We start from the raw sequence: 23,246 nt of genomic DNA on the forward strand, positions 1-23,246 counted from the left end.
GCTTGAATGCTACCAATCTACAACAATGGCAGCCATGCTTCTCCTACTATACATAGAACACAACAGTTAGTAAAGACAGATAGGTATATCAATTACAATCTTTTTGTTTACAGTAAAATTTATTGTCTAATCTAAGGGGAAAAAAAAGCTAAACATAGTCAATTCAGAGTATTTTGTCTTAAGTTTTATTCTGAAAAAGAAAGCTTGTTTCAGACATTGAAATGAATATTAATCACAGTAGTAAAACCAGAGTGAAAAAAAGAACTGAAAAAAGATGTTCAGCTGAAATTGCCCTAAAAATCTAGCCACTTAACAATTGCAGCTCAGGCATTATTTAGGAATTTGTCTTCATTTAATTCATATTAAACCTTTTATATCCCAGATTCAGGGATAACATTTGATCTGTTTGGGACTGAATATTAGGCCTCTAGTAAGTTTTACATTCACCATTCCATGAATCAGCCAGTTCCATGGTGCTTACACACTTGAAATTTCTGTTCCTTCAAAGAATACAAACTAAGGGAGCTATTCTGCAACCATTACTTTTGAGTGGCGTAGTGTCAATTTCCACAGGAATCCACACTTGTAAGAACTGCAATGTAATCAAATCTCTGTATGCATTACATTGCCTCTGTGTGGCTTACAGTTCTCACAAGACCTTAGTGGCCAAGTGCCATAGCTGAGGTTCACAGCATCTCCTCCCACACCAAGGGGTTTTGAATGATTCCCACAAAGAATTACTTAATGAAGAAGGATACTGTCACTATTGTTACACTGTGCTTTATATCAAATCATGGTGGTCAAGCACACCCAGATGCTAGGTCCATTTAAGCTTTAGTCTCTTCTCTCTGATAATGTAGAAGAAGAAAAAAGAGACCTAAAAAGCCTCTGATGACTTAACTGTCTCACTTCAACAGGAAATAATTATCCATGTTATTTCCAGTTTCCTCTTGTCTTACTAGAAGCCTTATGGAGGACCAAGGGAGGGCAGTGCATTTTATTTTCTACAAAGCAAAGAAAAAATCTCTGAGAAGGAACTTCACCATAAACAGAAGAACTCATAGAAAAAGAAGAAATTAATTCAAATGTTAATGGTTCTTTTTTTTTTTTCCTAGTATTGTTTACGTATTATAAATTCTTCAACATTTCCAGTGAATTCTTACCATTGAAATGTTGTTATCAAAAGAAAGAATAGTGAATGTACCACAAAGGATACTGTAATAACTATTCCACACCAAATGTCCTCACTGCTTGAATATCTCACATTCCTTTTGGGTAGATGATCTCTCTGAGCTGAATTAAAGATTGGTTAAAGAAGAGTTTACAAGACAACCAGTTATGTGGGATCATTTGCTTTTTGTATGGTCTGGATGAAATACAACAAGGTTCTATTTTTTCATAGATCGCTGCTGAAACTAAGGGTATTAAAAGTTGAGAACTGAAGCCACAGCCATTACTTTGAATCCTGATGGTGAAATGAAGACCTGTGGTAACCCTTTTCTGTTCAGCTGGGAGTGTTGATTGTGATGGAAATCTGTAGTGCATTTTACAGTGCCCTGAGATTTATTCTCAAGCTTGCCCATCTGATTGCAAGAGTGTCACTGAGCAAAGTGAGAAGAGACATTGAATCTCAGGGATCCAGGTAGTGTCTCTAGAGAAAAATGACAATTGCAAAAACTCTCAACTTTAATAAATGTATTGCATGATTAGAAGTATAAGGTTTGAACACAGAATATGCAGGGAAACTTTTACAAGTATAAGAAAATACCCAACAAAGCCTTGACATCTCCACCAGACCCAAAGGCTTGTAGCCCTCCACATCCATCTTCCACTTCCCCACCGCCCTACTCTTCTTTCTAATCACAAACAGGGAGCCCTTGAAACACACAAAAAAAGTCTCCTTCAAAACACATTTATTTGAAAAATGAATGCAAAACTCAGTAGAGCTAAATCCAGCCACAGTACATCAGATTTCAAGTTGCAAGTGTGCTATGTTTTTATGAAAGCTGGCGCCAGTGATCACATTCTGCCATTGAGTTCACTCCATGTAGTTACATATTTTCTTAACAAGGATCTGAAATCAGCCCCTTTCATAGAACTGACAGCCAGAATTATGCCATCTTTCCAAATGTAAAGATCACATGATCCATCTGTTGTCTGCAAGCATGAAGGGGAAACATTTTCCAAAGAAAAATGTGTATTGGCCCCAAACGTATGTAATTATCGAAATACTGAAGTGTTTCAGATGTTTCAAGGTGCTCTTGGACCTGATCTTGGCCATCTAAGCCCCTATGAAGTCTTTTAGAATAATGTACATAACTAATTCATTGAGTTGGCAGCAAACATTTGGAGTACAGAAATAATTTTAAAATTATTCTTAAAGAACTTTGTACTGAATCAGAGATCTAGGACACAGGAATATAATCTGAGTTCACATTTTTGTTCTTCATACCATAAAAACAAATTAAAAAGAAAAGAGAATTCAGTAAACATATAGAAAGAACTTTCAATCATATTTTAATGATATGCCAGAAAAATACAGTAACTCTGATGCATCCTTGACTCAAATAGTTCTGCAAAACTGCCAGATGCAAGAGGGGTTATAGGATGATGAAGAATAGCCGTGGACAAAATAAATAAATAAATAAAAAGGAATAAAAAGGTGATTGAGAGGCTGTGAAATGAAATGCTATCTCAGATCTTACCCCGCCTTCCTTGAAAACGTGTGGAATTCATTTCATACTACATCTGAGCCAGTTTAACTTTTCTTTGCAGATATCTTGAATGTTGCCAAATATGATCAAATGAATAGTTTACGTTCTCATCAGGTACCACCTCCTTGACATACAGAACCCAAATTTTAATCATGAGCAAATGGGGCTTTCACCAAAGTACTGATAACTGTGCTTGAAATAGGAAACCAAGCCCTGGTGAGATGGAAGAGACAGTTCAAGTCTTGTTGCTGAAAACACCTTTACCAGTCTCAAGGTAATAAATTTGGAGACATGCAGATGTCCATTACTTTACTCTGTCAACCATACTTGGGTTCACAATAGTTTAAGTCAATTCTCACAGTTATATTTTCCACACATCCAGGAACTCAAAGATTACAGCATCCCCTCTCAAATCATAAATGCCATACCTACAGGCTGAACCACATTATACTCTGAGACTTTTGTGATGTTAACAGCATGAAGTCTGCCCATGGAGAGAAGTGAGTGCTGCCAAAGCTATGATGTGAGCATATGGTATTTGTCATAATTTAAATATGCAAGCACATTTACCCCAAAATAGAAATTTCTCATATTTCTGAAAGTAGTAAAAGCATGAATTTTCGGTGTCCCACTGTTCAAATCCTTTGATGAATACAGTATGTAAGCCAAGTCTTTGACTGGAGAGGATTTTGGAGGATAGGGTCAGGGGTCTTTTCTTCCAAGCTAAGAAGACATACCACATATCTGAGAATGGTGCAGAATGTGATACGATATAATGACATGTCTTTCAACCTGACTTCCCCTTCCAAATCGTAGTTCTCCTGAAGCTATGGATCATTAGCATTATTTATTGAGAGGGTTTCTAGAATTCTTCTGCACCATGCAAACACTCAGTATAACCCAAAGATGCAGAATGACTTTATGGGAGAAAAGAGGAGGCTTTGTGCCCAAAGTCTTTCTTCTGCTGAAAGCACTCAATGACACATTTTCAAATGGCAGGAAGTCTTCATGGAGAACGGTAATACTTGCCCTGCATAGGTGGAACTGCTGGCAACACCATAGAGATTTCCTGATCAGACAAAATCTAGGGAAAATACAAGCCATATTTGCTGTGGTTTCTTACAACTCTATGCATAATGCTACTCCTACTTGCATGGCACTTCTGTCTAGCATGTGTATTGCAGATGGAGTGTTGTTATATTGTGTGTCATCTGACATGCCATGGGTGTTACTGGTAGGTCACTAATTCTTTTAATTTGTTTTTGGTGCCCTTGCAGTAGCATCTAATCCACTGTAGATTTCACACACCATTTTCAAATGCTCTTAAGCAAGGTATAATAATGACTTTATGTTGTATAATATTTTGCCAACTTCTGGGGAGTAAGGAATTTGGGTTGATGGAAATTGGGTTTTGTTTGTTTGTTTGTTTTCCTCCCCTCAATGAACAGTTTAGGAGGTGCATGTACGAAGAAACACAACGTATTCAATAGCTACAAGGAATGAAACTCTATATTCTTTCTCTTCAAAGCAGTATAGTTCGCTTCTGACCTACACTATCTCATTGTGAACATGAAGAGCTGCTTTTATGGTGGTAGCTGAGTGACTGCATCAGCTTCTTCTCCACTATCTACATGCCTCTGGGTTACACATACTCTTGGTGTGAGCATTTATTAAGTACCTCCTCGTTTCACTGTGCATCTGATGTAGCAATAAGAACTTAATTTCCCAGTGGTGAGTCTAATCTTTAAACATGGATTTTTTATTTATTTATTTATTTTTATATGAAAATTACTGCCCATATTGTGCAGAAGTGGGAAGACTTAGATAGTTAACCTGCCAGCTACACTAACAAATCAGATAGTTTAACATCAGTACTAGTCCATTAGTTCCTGCAATGAACTAACAACATGAAACCACAGATGGAAGGATTTGGTGTTGCTAAATATTACCTGCCAAATTGGAGGCTATCTTCTTCCTCTCAAAAGAGACAACCCATTCTGGGATGCATCTTCGTGAAGAAGAATGTGGCAGCTGTTTCACTTTGTTCAGCAAGATGAAAATGCAAAGAATTATCTGGGTTGATTGAAATTAAGCCAAATGACAGTGTACCATACCACAGCCACTCAATTACATACGTTGAATATAGATAAAGCTGTTGTTACCCATAATGGAATCTGGCCAGAGGACAACATTGCGTGTCTTTACAAGACACTAACAGATTTCCACTGACCAGAAGTTTAACATGCTGGCTGATAGTAGCTAGATTTAAGGCCTTTTGGGGATAACCAGAATCGATCATGAATGTCACTGTAGATAACATATGGCTGTAAGCCATTGCAATACAATTGATCAAACTTCTATCTTTTTGAAAGGAATGATGACCGTTTTACTGCCATGCATTAAATAACCACCATTCAGCAAAAAATTCCTAGAGTCTTATATCATTCAGATTACCCAAACATTGGATATAATGACTGAAGGGAAGTAGTGCAGTAAATACTGTGAGGCTGTATACATTTGTTTTATATTTGTTTTCTTCTTCTTCTTCTTCTTCTTTTTAAGTATGCTTCTTAATACTATGTACTGTACTGTAGAAAAAAAGAGTACCTACTGAAGTTGTAAATGCCACTTGTAAGTAATAAAGCCCTTGCTATATTCCTTGTGCACCCTCAGCCTTTAAATTTATCACAGCATCTGCTGTCACCAAGAATTGTTAGCCTTTTTTCAAAATGTGTCACAGCAAAGAATAACATTATACTGAACATTAGAAAATGTCATAAATTGATTCAGAATGAATTGAGAACTAAACCTGGACTTATTTTAGAGTTAGGATAATATTTTGGAATGAAGCTTTTGTTCTGACTTAGAAAATCTGGGGCATGTCTTACTATTTAGGGTCTGGTACATATACATATCACTGAGATAAAACATCTTTGCACTTACAAAGTCAACATACTTCAAGAATATTTCTACTACGCAGAAAAAATGAGTATGCTTGGAAGATTGAAAAAAAGATTGCACTTTCAAGCAAAAGATTATTGTTATGAAAAAAAAATCTAAAAATTCTGTTGAATATTGAAGAACAATTGAGGACTTTATCGTCCAAATGCAGCATATATTTCTTTTTATTCAACAGTGTTCTCAGTCTGGACATGTTTTCACTTTTATTTTATTTAAAGTTTAATTGACCCATTTTAGGTTTTGATCTAAAGTCCACTGAAACACTCCCTTTGACATCAAAGAGTTTTGGAACAAGTCCTTAATGAATGCAAGCATAAATATTCTAAAAGGAGAAACTAATATTTCTTTGCTTGTGAGGTTAGCTATTTTTAGTGCTGCAAGGTCAGATAGTGTACTTTGGCATGAAAATATGTTTGCTATAGATATTCTTCAGGGAAGAAGCAGAAGAAGCAGCAGTATGGTATTTTACAATGCAACATAGATACAAATGCAGATACTTTTCTCATGGTCAAAGTACATATAGGCACACGCACACATACATACAGTGTGTGCACACTAATTTACATTAGTATATTAATAAACCCCTGACTCTTCCGGTAATTTTCTCTGTAAGTTTGGTAACCAGGATTTATTATCTAGAGCATCTTTTTTGTGTGAACTATTTTATAATTTGGTCTGTAATTAAAACCAATGGACCTATGTGCAGAAAGGGAGTAAGGCACACTAACAAATAATTGCCCTATTTTGTAAAAACAGGCTAACGAAATCAGGGCTATAAATGATGTTTAAGGTGTACAGTAGATCTTTAGGTATCATAGCAGATAGCTCTTAGCACAAAATAAATAAAATATTCTCACTAAAAAGAAATACATAGACTTTGATTCCACTCTAGTTTCCTTCTTAGAAAGAACATACTTGACAGAGATGAAAATAGACCCCTGTTTTCTCAGCTCAAGTTCTAACTGGATGCCATTAGGATCTGGAAGAATTGGGGGGATGCTGATTTCTATGAGCATTTCCATCCAGGCTCTCCTCTCCCATACAGTTACACTCAGTCCTGTGTGGTCTCTGAGAGAGAGGAGGAGGAGGTGGATGGGTTCCAACTTCCAGATCTGGTATTCAATCAGACTACCAATCAAAAAAATAATAATTTCCATTTCCCTAGAAGAGCAGATGTGTATGTTAGGATGACCTTCCAATCCTGTTCTCTGTGTCACGCTAAGTCTCGCTTTTTGTTTCAGAGGTAAGGGAGAGCCTATTACTGTCTGGTGAATTCCTGTGGGGTCTTCTGAGTCACAACAGTTTCTCACATTCCCCTTTTCTTCATCTTCTTCCCTGAGATTCCAAAAGCAACTGTAGGTCTAAAGCACACCACAGTGAATACGGAGTACAAGGAATCTTTCCCCAGGATGCAGACAGGACTAACAGTGGAACAGTGGAACAGTGGAAGAGCTTGCTTCCATGCTGAAATTCTGGCTCTAAGACTTTGTTTTGAATTGCATGAGCTGCAAAAAGATTCTGAACCACCCTTAGGAAGGATGCCTTGTCCATCTATCATCAGTGCCTAGGGTGAGCTCTCCTTCACCTTGTATTGGTAAACAGAGTTTGTGGCTAAAAAGGCCTGAAGTTTTATGGAGCTTCCATCAAGTGTACTGAAAGACTGAAGATATAGATTTGATTGATGTGTGGGAGAAGGAAGAATACAGAAGAAAAAGAGAGAGAGATTTACAGAGTTCAGGAAAGATGGGAGAGATGGAAAAAACAAAACAACTTAAAAAAAAAAAAATCAAAGGAGCTGAAATAACAAATAAACTCCACTATTTATATAAATAACTATTATCCCCTGGAGTGTAGATAAGCTTGTTTTACTAAGCAGTCTTTTCATATTTAGACATGAAACCACATAAACAAGACCCAGAGTCATAATTAGGTGCAGAGCTCCACCACAACATCAGATCTGTTGATCTTTTATGATGAGAAGGACTGGTCTTCTCTGTGGTGCAGGAGAGGGTATCACTCAAGCTTCCACCAAGGTGCTCACTCTCACCTCTAGGCGCTTCTTCCACTGCCATGAATTATTTCTGGAGCTGAATAAAGTATTATATGAGTAGAAGATGTGATAGATATATGGGGACAACTGTCTTTTATGTTGATGCTTGCTCGCTGACGGGGCAGAGGCAATGCCGGGACAGAGCGGAGCGGGGCACAGCGCAGCGCTCCCTGCCGCCGGCGCAGGCTCGGGCGGGGACTGCGAACACGGGGCTGCCGTGTAGGGAAGGTAATTAAACGGCTCCCACCACTTTCCCTTGTGCCAATTCGGGAATTTTCACTGAACAGCTATATCGCAATTGCGAAGTCGAGGTTAAAAGAAAAGGAAATATCTTAAGAAAAATCACTGCAGTCATTTTGGCGATGAAATTGCTACACTGAATGATTCCCGAGTAATTTTCTCTTCGTTCTTACAAAGCTTAGAGTGGGAGTACACCTGTGAGAAGCGTCCGTATGTCAGCGGGGCTCCGTGCAGCCCCGCAACCCAGCAGCGGCAGAGAGAAGCAGCACTCGGGGTTACCTGAAGCGGCATCTCTGCAGTCTGTGTCCGACCAGCCCCGAGTGGGAGGGCAGCATCTCCCCGCGGTGAGGCTCTGCTGGAGCAGCCGCGGCCCCAAGCGCTGCCCTCGGCCCGGCCCGGAGGAGAATCGTGCCCTCCGGCGGCCACCGGCAGCACAGCCCGCCTGGGCGTCCCAGTCCCGGTCCGGCGGCTATGAACCGGCTGCAATCAATGGGAAGAGAAGAAAATGTGAAATGTCACCGAGCATCTGTAGGAATTAAAACCTCAGCCCACGGAAATCAGTGGGGAAACTTCAACTGATTTCAGCTGGCTTTGAACTTCGCCTGAAAGATATATCTGGAAGTGCACGTCCTCAGCCGTGCAGCCTGTCTCTGAGCACACATATAATGCCACGATTGCATTGCTGAATATCCCAAGAAATCCTTAGCAGTGAGAGAGTTCAGTACACTACCATCACGCACAGCCTTCCCAAGCTAAATTACAGCGTGTGTGTGTGCCATATGGGTAACACTGAGAAGCCTACTGCAACACGGCTGTAATTTGTGTGTATGCAGTATAACACACTGATGGGCAACTTCGTACGTGTAACCACCATGCATTGTTCTTAAGCGTGGTTCACATAAGTTCTTAAATTTTCCCGCTGACTTACAAATAGGCAGATGAAATGAGAGCTTCCATTCATTCTTCAGCTTGAAAGGAAGAACCACACTGGCAGCCCACACCCCCTGAAAGCAGGGAGGCTTGCTGGCTGCAGTGGGGTCTGTGTGTTCCAGCCTGAGGATGTCTTAGCAGCTGATGATTCTACACAGGGATTGAGATACTGGTGGGGGAAACTCATCCGCATGCCTCCCTATAATCACTCACATGGATTTTGCTTCAAGAGACACATGACTGAGACGACAATGAGAGTTAAAGCCCAGTTCATTGTATCACTCTGCTGAGGTTATCCCCCAGTTCATCTTCCTGAGAGCTTGGCCTTTGTGTAGCTTTGTGTTTACATCCCCAGCTGTAATTGGAGTTGTCATTATAGCTGTGATGTATTGATATCAGTATACCAGATTTTGTTTCGTCCTGACTGCACTCTATGAAGGGCTAGACACTACAAGCATGTCTTCTGGGGCTAAGATGCAGAAAGGCCCTACAAATGGATGTCAGTTGACCTAAAAAGGCCCTGGAAAGTCTCTGGGGTTGCTTGCAGATTTGCTTGCTGCCTCCAAAGAGTGAAGAATGGCTGAGAGATGCCTGAGGAGCCAGCCCACCCACACCATGCCTCCACACAGCAGAGAGCAGGACAGGTATCCTTCACTCAGTGCTGCAGGGAAGCCTGCAGGGCTGCCTTAGTGGCTGTTGGAGGATCCAGGTGTGCTCCCACTGGCAGCCTAGAAGCAGTCACCCTGAACTCAGCACTGTTTTCATCATGGCTTGGTTTCCTTTGCCTCACAGCAGGAAAGTCTAAGATAAAACAAAAACCTAGTAGAAAATGATGCAGATTGCTGCAGCAATCACTCATGCAGTGTGCAGGTCCCAGGCAGCACCATGTAGAATCTTCCAATTATTGCTGCTCGCTTTTGCTACAGCTTGAGTAGAAGGAAGGAAGGAGGGAAGGAGGGAAGGAGGGAAGGAGGGAAGGGAAGGAAGGAAGGAGGGAAGGAGGGAAGGAAGGAGGGAAGGAAGGAGGGAAGGAAGGAGGGAAGGAAGGAGGGAAGGAAGGAGGGAAGGAAGGAGGGAAGGAGGGAAGGAGGGAAGGAGGGAAGGAGGGAAGGAGGGAAGGAGGGAAGGAGGGAAGGAGGGAAGGAAGGAAGGAAGGAAGGAAGGAAGGAAGGAAGGAAGGAAGGAAGGAAGGAAGGAAGGAAGGAAGGAAGGAAGGAAGGAAGGAAGGAAGGAAGGAAGGAAGGAAGGAAGGAAGGAAGGAAAAGGAGGCAACCCTTACCTTGGGGCTGCAGCTTCTGCCAACATAAGGGAACCGCAACATTTCCCAGGTGGGTCATGGTGTTGAGGTGCTGGCAGAGGACTGCTGGTCTCAGCAATCACAGCAGGGACAAGTGAACAGTGGGGAAGCTGTGCTCATTCCATGTGTGCCTTCCCTCACTTGGTAGGTCCTCCTGTTTCTTGCCGTCCTGTTCCTGACTATCTCCCAATAGAGAAAGTTAGGATAGGCAGTTGCTTTCTCTCTCCACCGGCTGGAAGCCCGGTGGGGGCAAGCTTTCCCGGAGGGGTAGGGGGAGGCAGCTTCTGACCGCGGCGGGAGGCTCTGAGCGCTGCGGTGGGGACGGGCCGGGCCGCACTGAGCCTGGGCCGTGCTGTGCCTTCGGCGGCGGCTGTCTCGGGGTCCTGGCTCCTCGCAGAGGGGAAAGAACCCGCAGGAAGCGGGAACAAACGGCTCTTTTCTCCCTGAGCAAGAAGCCTCTTTTTTTTTTTCTCTCTCTCTTTTTTTTTTTTTTTTTCATCCCCCCTTGGATTTCCCCCTCACCCTCAGCCATAGCACTCCCTGTTATTCAGTTAGTCCTCTTCGCACACCGACCTAAGTCGCTGCCAGGGAGCGTTGCCCCGGCACTGGTGTTGGGGTGCCCCAAGCGTGAAAGCAGCCATGCAGTGCCTTCACAGGGAGTACCAGCGGTGCATGGCCCCGGCTACTCCTGGCTGGCAGCTTCTGCCTTTCTCTTGTACGCTTTCCCCGTTCGAATCTGAGCTGTTGTTAACAAGACACACCACCTGCTCGATGCTGCCAACGAGCCGGGACGGAGACACAAAGGCGGGGGATGGGGAGAAATTGCTTTGCCTACTAATATAATTGAAAATAAATATGCTCGGTTCCCAGGAACGAACTCGGGTGCCTTCGAGGAGGGCAAATTGAAACGTGCGGTCAGGGAGTACAGGGAGCTGGCAAAGGGTCCCATCACCGCAGTGCCAGGCTAGGCTGGAAGGATGCGGATCTCTCCCGGAGTCCTCCTAAGACCAGCGCAGGCACTAACGCCTGTGTCCGAAACCAGTGTTGAGCTCCCCCTCCGCTTCTAGACCTTCTCGGCTTTCTCCGAGAGCAGTCCTCCAGTCTGACAGGACGGGGCTGTCCCTTTTCCTCTTCCCGGCCCAGAAATGTGCGGCCGCCTCAGCAAGCCGGACTCTGAGGGGGGTCGGAGATGGGAGCGGGACACAACCAGGATGTGCCTGGATGCTCGCCGCGAGGACTTTCTCCTTCCTCTCCCTTTCGCAGTGAGCCGTGCCCGCTGCAGCGGGGAACGTCCGAGATTTTGAAGCAGTGCCCCGGTGCTGCGAGGCAGCCCCCAGGGTGCTGTGCACACTGAGCGGCTTTCGGCCCCTTCCGCCGCCCCACACAGGGCACCCCACCACCTTCCTGGCCCCCAGCAGCATCCCACAGCCGAGAGCGAACTGAGAGAGTCTGAGAGAGAAAGAGCGAAGAGGGGAGCGGAGAAAGGGGCTGGGACAGGGGTGTGCGTGTGCCGTGGGGGGGAAGGGGGGAGAAGGCCGAATCACTTGTGAATGGCTTGAAAAAAATAATCGGGGGAGGGCGTGGAGGGGGGGAAGCGGAAACTTTCCTATAAAACTCAGCAAAAGTCCCTCCTCTCCACGTCAGGCCAATGACACTGCTGCCCCCAAACTTTCCGCCAGCAGGAGCTATAAGAACCTCCAAGTCTTCAACTTTCTCCCAATCCCAGACACCTCGAAGGGGCTCCAAGGAGGGATCGGGAGGGATTTTTTTTTATTTTTTTTTTTGCTCGGCGTCTTTTTTTTTTTCCTCCTCTTGGATCCCGATGCCATCCCCCCTCCCCCCAAAGTGAGGTCCTCCCTCCCTCCCTCCCTCCTCCTCCTTCTCCTCGCAGGCCAGCGAAGCAGCCGCTCAAGGGGGAGCTGGCGGGTTAGGTGCCCCCCTCTTCTCCCTGCCCTCCCCCCCTCCCGGCCCGCTTCTCGCGTCTCCCCCCAGAGATGATGCAGCAGGACGAGTCAAACTCGCCAGTCTCCCCCGCCGACGACAGCTTGAGCAACAGCGAAGAGGAGCCGGACCGCCAGCAGCTGCCCAGCGCCAAGAGGGGGGGCCGCAAGCGCCGCTCCAGCCGGCGCAGCGCCGGGGGCGCCGTCGGGGCCGCGGACGAGCCCTGCAGCCCGGCGCAAGGCAAGCGGGGCAAGAAGTGCGGGGCGGGCGCGGGAGGCGGCGGCGGCGGCGGCGGCAGCAGCAGCGGCGGCGGCAGCCCGCAATCCTACGAGGAGCTGCAGACCCAGCGGGTCATGGCCAACGTGCGGGAGAGGCAGCGCACGCAGTCCCTGAACGAAGCTTTCGCCGCGCTGCGGAAGATCATCCCCACGCTGCCCTCGGACAAGCTGAGCAAGATCCAGACCCTCAAGCTGGCGGCCAGGTACATCGACTTCCTCTACCAGGTCTTACAGAGCGACGAGCTGGACTCCAAGATGGCAAGCTGCAGCTATGTGGCCCACGAGCGGCTCAGCTACGCCTTCTCGGTGTGGAGAATGGAGGGCGCCTGGTCCATGTCCGCATCCCACTAGCAGGCGGCGTTCCCCCCCACGCATCCCCCCGGCAGGAGCCCTAGGTAAGGCGGGGACCCCCAGAACGGCGGGGAGAGGCGCGGGGGCCGCGTCTTGAGTCCGCCACGCGTGCCGGGGGAGGGGGAAAAAGGAGGGGGCCTGAGAGTCCCGAGGCGCCCGGCCTGCAACGGGGAGAACGGGACCGCTACACGGGGCTGCCACATCATGTGGAGGTCCCACGCGCGGCGGGGCGCTGCCGCGGGGGTGGGTGGGCTGCGGGCGGGGACGCGGGGCGGGTGCGGCCTGAGCGCTGCGCTGCGGGACTGCGGGCGGCTCCCGGCCGAGAGTGTTCAGGCGGGGACCCACGCGAGGCCCATGGAGCGTTCCTCGCAGCCTCAGCAGCCGTGGGGCGTCCCAGAGCCGCCGCACCGCGGGCAAAGCACGGGCACGCGGCTCGCATCCTTTAGGCGCTCACCGTTCGTGTGTTTGCGGAGACAGAGAGGTGTAGAGGGCTCTGCATGTACCTTTCATCGTCAGTAACGAGTTTTCCGCCCTCTCTGGGTTTTTTCAGATTACATTGTTCCCACAGAAGGAGAAAATGGACAATCTAGAGACTCTGAAGTTGGATACCGTGTTGTGTTGTTGTTGTTCTTGTCTTAAAAAAAAAAAAATGTGCCAAGGATTTCTTGGAAATTAAAAGAGCAGCATCCAAAGTGAAAGCAGGGCGTGGGGAGCACTTAAAGAAAGTGAAAGAGCCGAGGGCTTGGACAGTGCCTATCCGGTGGGCGTCGGTACAATCCATACATCTCTGCATTCTGATAGAAGTCTGAAGCGTTCCATTTTTTTTTTTTTTTTAATTTTGACGAAGAATGTTGGAATCTATCTTTTCTTTTTTCTTTTTTTTTTTTTTTAATTTGCCTGTTTTTAGGGGTTTTTTTTGTTGTTGTTTGTTTGTTTTTTGTATTGGTTTTGGGTTTTTTTTGGTTGTTGCTGTCGTTTTGGCTTTTTTTTTTTTTTTTTTTTTTTTTTTTTTTTAATGCATGCATTCCCAAGAGGTCGTGCCTATGAGCCACTGAGGAGAGGAAGTACGTTACTGTGGACTTTACTTCATTCTTGAATGAAAGCAAGCACCCAACCAAAGTATCCCTGTAGAGATGAAAACTTTTTTTTTTTCTTTTTTTTTTTTTTTTTTTTAGGGGGGAATAAGCTGGGCTCGAGCTGTTATATACCCGGTTCCTAATTTTTTTTTATTATTATTATTTTTCCTCTGAGAAAAAAAATAAACATTTTATTTATTTATTGATGACCCATGTTAAAATGCAAATAGATCCGGTGTCTAAATGCATTCCTATTTTTATGATTGTTTTGTAAATATCATTGTATATTATTTTTCTGCAATAAAGAAATATGATTGAAATTTTAACAACCTTCAGGTTTGGTCTCTCTGAGAACTCCGGCTGGGAGCTGGAGATAAACACCCGCTTGTTGGGCTTAAAGGCACCCAAGAGAGAGGGGCCACAGTATAAACAAACCAGGCGAAAAACGAAAATAAACCGGCTACTGACAGACACAGGCGCTTTATTTATTGGGACAGCTTTATTATTCCGCACCGAGGCTTTGGGGCGGTGGGCTCCCTCCTCCCTGTCCGTGCCCCAGGTGGGAGGCAGGAGTCCATCCCCAAGCGGCTTTGGCCATATCCTTTAGCAAGAAGTATCGGTTTTAAGCAGGGATCCGTCCATTCGCAGGCAAAGAGAAAGTGAGTTTGCAATAGGGAAGTGCCTAGCGAGTGGGGTTTTCCGGTGGAAGTGATGTCTGACTGCTCTTGCTCTCTAGGGTCTTCCGTATAATATATAGAGTGGCGATCACGTTCTCGTTGTGCAACGCACGGGGATGCGCTAACCCGCCCTCTTCTCTTCTACACGTAGGGCGCGGCGAGACCCCGGTGTAAGAGAGAGGAAATCTCCAGACCCGAGGGCTCAGGAGGAAGGCGAAAAGGGGAAGATGCTCAAACAGCAACAAAAAATACCAAGAAAAAACCACCCCCAGCCCTTAACGCCCGCTGATTCCTCCTCTGCTGTCCCTCGCTCGTTTCCCGGCTCCCTGATCCCCCTTTCTGCCCCTCCGCGGAGGTTGCGCGGGTGCGCAGTGCCGCCCGGGAGCCTCGCAGAGCCCCCCGCGGAGCCGGGGTCGGGCAGCTGGGACTCAGCCGGTGTCCAGGGCAAGGAGGATGGGGCGTTTGTTCAAAGCAGAGCCTGTTTGCATAGCCCAGGTTCAGTTGACTTTATTGCCTGAATGTTTTTGTTTCCATATCCCCATATTACCTTCTATTGCTGACATAACAGTCTTATGAATTTAATATCGTGCATATTTTAGGCCAGTGAGCAATGTTTACAGTAGAGAGCCCGCAGCGCTTGTTTGTATTGCCGGATTAGCGAGGACGTGGAAATTGAATGGGGGCCGCGGTGGTCGCGACCCCGCTGTGAGCTCCCGAGGGGCTCTGCCTCCCTCGCGGCCCCTCTGCTCCTCTGCACCTCTCCGGAACCCTCGTCCCGCTGCGGGCCGCCGCTGGGAGGTAACGAGCGGCTGAGGGAGCGGAGGGGCAGCGGGACTGGGAGACGTGAGCGGGGAGGGGGAGTCAGCGTTCTTACCGGGACGGAATCACAAAGGAGGGAAAAGGCTCCTTTAGGGAGAGTGGCTCGTTTAGGATGAAGCAGATTGGGAAATGAACTGGGAGAAAGGATGCTCGTTGCGCTTTGCGCACGGGGTTACCTGCGGGATACGGGGCGAGGATCCCGACGCGTTTACGAAGCCGTGAGCCACGCTCTGCTAACCCTGAGAAACGGGCCGAGCTATCCGGAGCAGCTCCGCTTGTTGAACTCCAACCGGACTGACTCCGTCGCAAACAGCACGCAGCGGGTGAGAAAATCCCCCATTGCTGTCCGCGGGGCCACGCGGCCCTGGGGACATCCGCCTCACCGCGGACTCCCGCCGTTCTCTCCCTGCTGCTGAACGACACCTCCGCTTCACTAAAAGGAGATAATCCCGATTGAAAAATACAAATGTGACCTTTCCTGGTTTGGAGCTGGGGATTGCCTAGGCCCGGCGCTCCTAGAGCTTAAGCCAAAAGTGATTAAGTCAGTCAGGATTCCTCAAAGGGGGAAAAATGTATTGATGAATATTAATTCGTCTTCTGGGGATTTTAAACACTCTCGCAATCAGCAAATTAGCTTTGGAAGTCCTGATTGATTTTGCTTCTCTCCCCGAGGCACCGCTACGGGAGTCCCGCTTACTCACATACACGCAAACCCGAGCGGAGCGAAGTTCCGGGCCCATCACTCCCCGCTCACCGCCCCGGCCCGGCCGCACCGGCGGTCCCGGAGTGCTGGGAGCAGAGCAGAGCGAGGAGAGGGACCCGGCGCTGCGCCTCCTGCGGGGCGGGGGGCGCCGGCCGCTGGCCTCGCGCATTCCTCGGTTTGGCAGGGGCCGCCCCGCTGCTTTCTCCAGGCCGGTATCGGGTTCCTCCCAGGCGTATGATTTCACTTGAAGTCCTGCCCAGGAGCCCTTCAAAGCGCACGCTTGTCCCGCTCCCATGATGTCAGGCGGTTTTCCCTGCATCTGTAATTTTAAGCAAAACAAACAAACGCGCGGTCGGGGTGGGGGGTTGAGAGGAGGGTACAGAAATCACGGAAACTACGCGGAAAGCTCCGGGGGGAGAGGGGCTCACCTGCGGCGCCGGCAGCGCCGGCACCTGCCGCTCGCCGAGAGCTACCGCTGGGTCCCGGAGCTCCGGAGAGGGGTGGGGAAGGGGCTCTGTTCCCTGCACGGCCCCCCCGGAGCCCGGCGCCGTTCTCAGCTCTTATGGCGCGGCCCTCACCTGCCCCGGCGGGGAACGGAGTGCTTCGCCATCGACAGGCGTCTTGGGGTAGTGGGAGTGGAAAGCCACCCCGCAGAGGGTTGCGGGTGGCTGAGGGGAAAAAAGAGGCTCCCGCACCAACGTCCCACCAGGACTCGTTTTATTTGCCGCACAGCTTTAGCTGCCCGCAGTAAACATGGCACAGGATGTATTTCGCATTAACTCGTGCACCAGCTTCTCTCGGCTTCAGCCCACTTAATGTTCCTGGCAAATCAAAGCACGTGTCCTTTGAAGAAGGTGTGTAATTGGAGTTTAAGGCATGTATGGAATTCCCAGATGTCTATAAAATACGCAGGAGCATTTGGCAGGTCACTGGAAGGTGGAGCAGGTTACAATCACGAGTACAAATGTCCCCTTTTCCTTTTTAAAAGCAGCCAAGAGGCCGCGTATACAAAACAGCGTCCGAGACTGCGGGTTTTACAGAACGGGAACAATAAAGCAGCGGAAACATAACTGTGACAATAGCACCCATCCGAAAATCCGAACCGAACGCAAAACAAAACCAAACATTCAAAGCAGGAGGAAAGCTGCGTGTCAGCACCGCAAGTCTCGGTCTCTGCCAGCTTAGCAGCTCCGAAAACTCTAGCTGAGGCTGGGCTCTTGTGGGGAGCGACACTTCCTCACTGCTTTCAAAAAGATGTCGCATTATATTTGCAGCAACTTCGTGAAAGTTCTCCCGTGCCGTGCGTGGACGCGTTTCTCTCTGAAAATGTCCTGACAAACCGCGCGGAAATCAACAGCACTCCGATGATAACAGCAGTTAGCAATAGCAGAAAAAAAATAACGGTATCGGGTTTGGATAATGAAGCACTCATTATGTGGCTTTACAATGTTGGAGCAACACTACGGAATACGGGGATGCTGCCATCCCGCTCGCTGCCGTGCAGAGATCCCCACGCGCAGAGTTGCGCTGGAAGGGGACCCGCTGCGCACTCCTAAAGAGGGGAGACCTGGAGCCAGGGGCGGCGGGGACGGATGAGTCGGGAAGGGCCGAGGTCGCTCCCTCATGTTTAGGGCAGCTTTGTTCTGTTTGGGATGGATGAGGCAGGGTCATTAACCGAGCAGTCAAGAAAGGAGCGATCCGCACACTGCAGCAGTCGGGGAAAGGGGATCTTCGGAGGGGAAGGGATTTTGACATGTGAAAAGTTAAGCAGGTACCTGAAGGAGGTTTATTTTGACCAGATGTTGGAGCTTTGTGAGAATGTCACGTGAAAGGAACAGATGTACAACTTGCAAATGGAGCCCCGCCTTGTAAATATGGGCAGAGAACGGCTCTCGGAAAATCAAGTGTAAATCTTTCGTGCCATTTTATACATGTGTGTATTTACGCATATATTGCTTTTAAATTGTTTGCTCGTTGGAAAGAAAACGCAGATGTTCGATCCAAATGTTGTACATTCTTCAAGTGTGCCGAGTCAAACTTCCTTCCTTCCTTCCTTCCTTCCTTCCTTCCTTCCTTCCTTCCTTCCTTCCTTCCTTCCTTCCTTCCTTCCTTCCTTCCTTCCTTCCTTCCTTCCTTCCTTCCTTCCTTCCTTCCTTCCTTCCTTCCTTCCTTCCTTCCTTCCTTCCTTCCTCTTTTTTTTTTCTCTTTCTCCTTCTCTCTTTTTTTTCCCCCACTTTCTTTTCCTCTTTTTCTTTCTTTCTTTCTTTCTCTCTTTCCTTCTCGTTCTTTCGCCTTTCCTTTCTCCTTCTCTTTCCCCATTTTTATCTCTCTTTTCATTTCTCTCTCTCCTTTTTCTTATTATTTTTCCCCTTTATTCTTTCCTGCCCATCGACCCCCTCCTTTAGTCTCGCGTCCGTTTGATCCCAAGTAAAGTATCGGATCTCTGCTGGGAGGAGAAGCTGAGACTAATCAATTGCCATCTGTTTGAAGGTGCGCGCAGCCTGCCAGGAGGAGCGAGGCAGCGCCGCACTGCCAGCCCCGAGCCCCGGGGCCGCCCGGCTCTGCCGTGCTTCGGCCCCGCGCCGCCGCCAGAAGCGGGGCAGTGCGGACTGCGGCACCGTGAGCGGGGAGCGGCAGCGCAGCGGCTGTCCAGGAAATAAAGGGCGGTGCTCAGCCGGAAAAGCACAGGTTTTCAGGAGAGCACGCTCAGTCTTTCGCTAGCTGCAAGCTCTCCATCCCTGAGAGGTTTCCATGTATATTTAAGAACCGTTATTACTATTTTCCGGAAGAACTTGCGGAACGATGTCTCGCGTTCCATCCCGGTGCCCGTGCTATCAGTCCCGCCGCAGGCCGGCAGGTAGCAGGGAGGAGGTGTCTCCCCGCGAGCCTCCCAGCGCAGGTCCGCAAGAAAAGGGTCCGCTGGGGGAGGAGGGAGGCACTCGGAGCTCTGCGAACACCTGCCCGTGCGCCGCAATATTAACTTACAAGCAATTTCGATGTGCTGTGAATACGCCTTGCTTATTCCTGCGAACCTATTTATTCCAAGTGGGTGCCTGGCTACGTTGTCATATGTTAACTCTGAACGGTGGAGGAACAAAAGTTCTCACCGAACTTTTCTAGACAAGTGAATGCAGCCTTTATTTTCCTTTTTAACGTAGGTGTTTTCAAAGGTAGAAAGGTCGGCACTGTGCGCTGAGTTTTGATATAGGCAATGCGGGCGTACATCATGCAGATAAATAGACTGAGGTGCTACCCATCAGTCTGAAAATCGCTGGGGATTCTTAATCTGGATTGATTTCTTTTGAATACCAATCTCATGATCCCGTAAGAATATTTAAAGTGAATGCAAATTCGAGGTTTTAAAATAAAGGACCAACAGTGAAGTCTATTTTTTCTTTCTTACCAATCGATTCTGAAATTGATGTTCCCAGGACATGCCGCTGATAGCACAATTTTCAGCAAGAGCCGATTTCTTTTGTAATCTTTATTGCTATTTAGAAAAATACGAGAGAACACTTTTTATATTTGCCTCAGGATTTGAAAAGGAGTACGGCTGTTCTTCGCATGTGAAAGTGGACATGGTCCGCACATACGGACATGCACACACACTGCCTTCTGAACCCTGCAGCTATCAAACATGTTTAGTCATGGAGTGAGATGCTGTCTACGGAAGGGGCTGTTGATATAGGAGCCAAATTAGCGCTAATTTCAAACAGGCGGCTAATTCCTCCACGAAACCTCAGCACTTTCAAAGTTCTTTGCTGCGCTTCATATTTAATTACTTGTGATGGAAAATATATCCATTTCCCACGTAGAAAGATTAGCTAATTAATTTTTCCTTTCTTTTATTGCTCTCTTTTTTTTTCTCTCTCTTTTCTCTCTTTTTCTTTCTTTCTTTCTGTCTCTCTTTCTCTCCTTTTCTCTCTCCCTTTCTCTCTCTCTCCCTTTCTCTCTTTCTCTTTCTCTCTCTCTCTCTTCCTCGCTTTCTCTCTTTCCCTCTTTCTCTCTCTCCACGTGTCTTTGCATCTGTCTCTCTTTCTCTCTCCTCCCTCATCTCTTTTCCTCCCTCACTTTCTCTCTTTCCCTCTCTCCAAGCATCTTGGAACACCTTTCAACTTCAAGGTTTTTGCAATATAAACCAGATCCAGAACAGACTCCCTTCCCCCTTCCCCTCTGTCCTCAGATCTGAACTTAAAACATATATCATAGATCAGTTTTCATCCAACGAATTTAGGCATAGTCCTCGACCTGTATTTTCAAAGAGATTCTGGGCTGCAGTCTGCAATATTTAATCCAGTCAGCTATTAAATGTCCTCCGGCTTGAATCAAGAATTCAAACAGGCATCTGCACTAGGGATAATGACAGATACAGCGGTTTGGGGTGTAGCGTGTGTGGCAGAGACGGGGAAACGGACAGAAGGACAACGATTACGCCTTTGATTTTGAAAATTCCTGCGTTTTAGGAGTTCTGCCGGAGTATTAGTGGGGGAGAACATGAAAGCAACCCTTTTGCTCAAAGGCATAGTTTTAATGGGGAAAAATAGTCCTATTAATACCTGACAGTGCCTGACGCTCGCTTTCCTCCTGCCTGCCCAGAAGTAACGCGATCCCCTCTCGCCGGCCGGGCCCTGTGCGCACAGCCCGCTCCCCGCGGGGCGCCCGGCTCCGGCGGCGGGGGTGTCCCGGGGGGGTGGGAGGTGGTTCGTTTCTCCTCTCGGGAGCGCTCCCCGGGGGCCGCAGCAGGAGGCACCCGCTGACCTCCAGTGCTTCGTGAGATCTGCGGGAGGACGAGCTGAGAACACGACAGGCACTTTGGGCAATGAAATGGACTTTTTTTGGGGGGGGAGGGAGAGGGGGGGGGGAAAGAGGGAAAGGGGAGAGGAAGAGGAATGTCTTCCCCCCCCCCCCCCCCCTCCCCCCGTCTTTTTCTGTCATTTTCAAGCAGTTATCGTGAAAGATGGGTTTAGAGATTGGGTGGGTTCCTAAAATCCTGCTGGGAGTGAATCCAAGGAGAAGTGCAGGGTGTGGGGAAGAGTCTCCGTTTTTGACTTGATGAAGCACGTGTCAGATTCTGCAGTTCAGGCAATTAAAACTCGCTTCTGATCAAAGGGCTTCATAAATCACCAGGAGAAGAGAGCAGCTCAGAGACAGTTGTCTGCGTGAGCAAGCGGGGGGCATTTGCCTGTCCCCACCTTTCGGACTCAGTCTTATGCTCCCACTGCCATCAAGGAGTCTCGCTGGGAGTAGATTTTCCCTGCTGTTTTATAGAGGCTTGTTTTATTTATGGAGGCATTTCAGCAAGAGAAAAAATATATGGGGGGAGTTCACGGCCACTGGTGACTATCCCAAGGGCAGAGGTGCCACAGCCTTTTTCCTTCTAATCAGAGAAATATTTCCGTGTGCTAAGGAAAGAATGACAATCATTATTTCCTTTATTTTCAAGAAAAAAGGATGAGATGTCTGGTTCATTGGACATCCCAGCAGGCAGAGGCAAATATTCATGCCCAGAAACTGGCTATGCCAGCAGCTGGCTCTGTTGCTATGACCTGGGCAGTGAGAGGTGGAAGGTAAAGGGTGAAGGAGATATGAGTTTTGCAGCTGAATGGAGGCAATGCCTTTTTGCTCTTGGTGCAGTTCACCAGAATCAGGGAGTTGCTGAAGCTCAGTGTGCCAGACTCATCTGTGCATCCTTGGATGGCAGAAAGTTCCTCCATCCAGCAGCCCCATTACTGAATCATCTTCTTATGTCAGACTTGATGTATTAGAGGAGTTTACAGCTTGCGACACTGCTCTTTGATATTGGAATTTAGGGGTGAACCTGTAAGTGGTCTCAAGGCACTTGTCAGATTTGAGTGCTTTTTGGCATGATTTATGGCTAAAGGCTCCTTTCTGATGCTTGCAGACGCCAAACATTTCACCTTGCAGAAAACATGCTTGCAATAGCCAGGGTGAGTTTATGCCTGCTCTTTAAAGTGGCTGCTCTGGGGTAATAAGATGGGCTGCAAACCTGGTAAGAAATCTTTTTACAAGACTTGCCATGATTCAAATGGTTTATACAATGATTTCTCCTTCTTTCCAGCATTCAGGCTGCTGAACGGGCAACACTGATACTGTCCTACCCATCTGGAGGAATGCATTACACCACTTCTACTCCTAACCCTTCCTTGAGACCGACTGAAGTTGCACTTCAAGTTGTCAAGTTGTCAACCTTCCTCTGTTTCATCTGTCATTTGGCCAGCTGGGTTTCCACAAGAGATTGTTACTACAAGGCTATTCAGGATTTCTCTGGACAGAGAGCAACTACAGACTGAAAAACTGAGACAGGAAAACAGGGGTACACTCATCTTCTGAGCACATCAATCACTGTGAACTCTCCCAGGCTACTCCAAGAGGCTTGGGATTCCCTTGCCAGAGATGAGTCACAAATAAATTACCAACGGCCCACAGAGAACAAAAGATTTGGCTAGCAAATGCAAGGGGATGGGTGCTCTCCAAGAATTAGTGGAAGTCTTGCTAATGCACATCTCTCAATGGATGGTGGAGCCTGATCTGCCTTCCTAGTTCTCATGAACAGCAGGAAATAAAAACAAAAATAGATCAAAATTCACTATGTGGTGAGTTCTTCCTAGGACTTCTTGGCAGGTGGACTCTGATGCTTGATATCACTAGGAAACATAGAAAGATTTCTATCTGAAACTGAAGTAGTGCTCCTCCCAACTTGAACGCATCAGCAAAAACAACCAATATTGAGCTTGGCTGGTACTGTGTACGGAGAAGAATTTCAACATGTTGGAGTTAGCATTGCAACAGCAGCTAACTGAAATCTAATCATTTCCTCTATGGAACGTCAATATTATCCAGTAAGGAAGATTTCCTAAGATTCTTTAATGTTTTGATGGAATTATGCCATACGAAATTAAAAAAAAAAAAAAAAAAAAAGAGAGAAAGAAAGAGGGAAAGAAAGAGGGGAAGAGGGGAAGAGGGGGAGAGAGGGAGGAAGGAAGGAAGGAAGGAAGGAAGGAAGGAAGGAAGGAAGGAAGGAAGGAAGGAAGGAAGGAAGGAAGGAAGGAAGGAAGGAAGGAAGGAAGGAAGGAGGGAAGGAGGGAAGGAGGGAAGGAGGGAAGGAGGGAAGGAGGGAAGGAAGGAGAGTGAAAAAAAAGAAATGAGAAAGAAATGAGAAAGAACAAGAAAAAGTAAGGAAGAAAAGAA

At 47.3% G+C, this 23,246-nt stretch overlaps 1 protein-coding gene across 3 annotated transcripts; it reads left to right on the forward strand.

Annotated features, from left to right (window-relative positions):
* The first annotated feature begins 11,686 nt into the window (after positions 1-11,686).
* TWIST1 (twist family bHLH transcription factor 1) lies at positions 11,687-22,890 on the forward strand. Of its 3 annotated transcripts, none has more exons than XM_090142151.1 (2): positions 11,687-12,806; positions 22,117-22,890. In XM_090142151.1, the coding sequence occupies exon 1, from the start codon at positions 12,187-12,189 to the stop codon at positions 12,760-12,762; it is 576 nt and encodes a 191-aa protein (XP_089998277.1). In that variant the 5' UTR covers positions 11,687-12,186; the 3' UTR covers positions 12,763-12,806; positions 22,117-22,890. The 3 variants fall into 3 exon arrangements, with proteins under 3 accessions (XP_089998277.1, XP_089998279.1, XP_089998276.1); XM_090142153.1 differs by lacking the exon at positions 22,117-22,890 and adding an exon at positions 14,667-15,247; XM_090142150.1 differs by lacking the exon at positions 22,117-22,890 and adding an exon at positions 13,313-13,645 and having other exon boundaries at positions 11,688-12,806.
* Positions 22,891-23,246: the final 356 nt, after the last annotated feature.

This window comes from Phasianus colchicus, chromosome 6, assembly GCF_987193195.1.
Source record: "Phasianus colchicus chromosome 6, bPhaCol1.hap1.1, whole genome shotgun sequence".
Classification (NCBI taxonomy): domain Eukaryota; kingdom Metazoa; phylum Chordata; class Aves; order Galliformes; family Phasianidae; genus Phasianus; species Phasianus colchicus.

What these genes read in the sequence shown, in the direction of transcription:
- TWIST1 (XM_090142151.1), top strand. Translation starts at nt 12,187, where the DNA reads ATGATGCAGCAGGACGAGTCAAACTCGCCAGTCTCCCCCGCCGACGAC.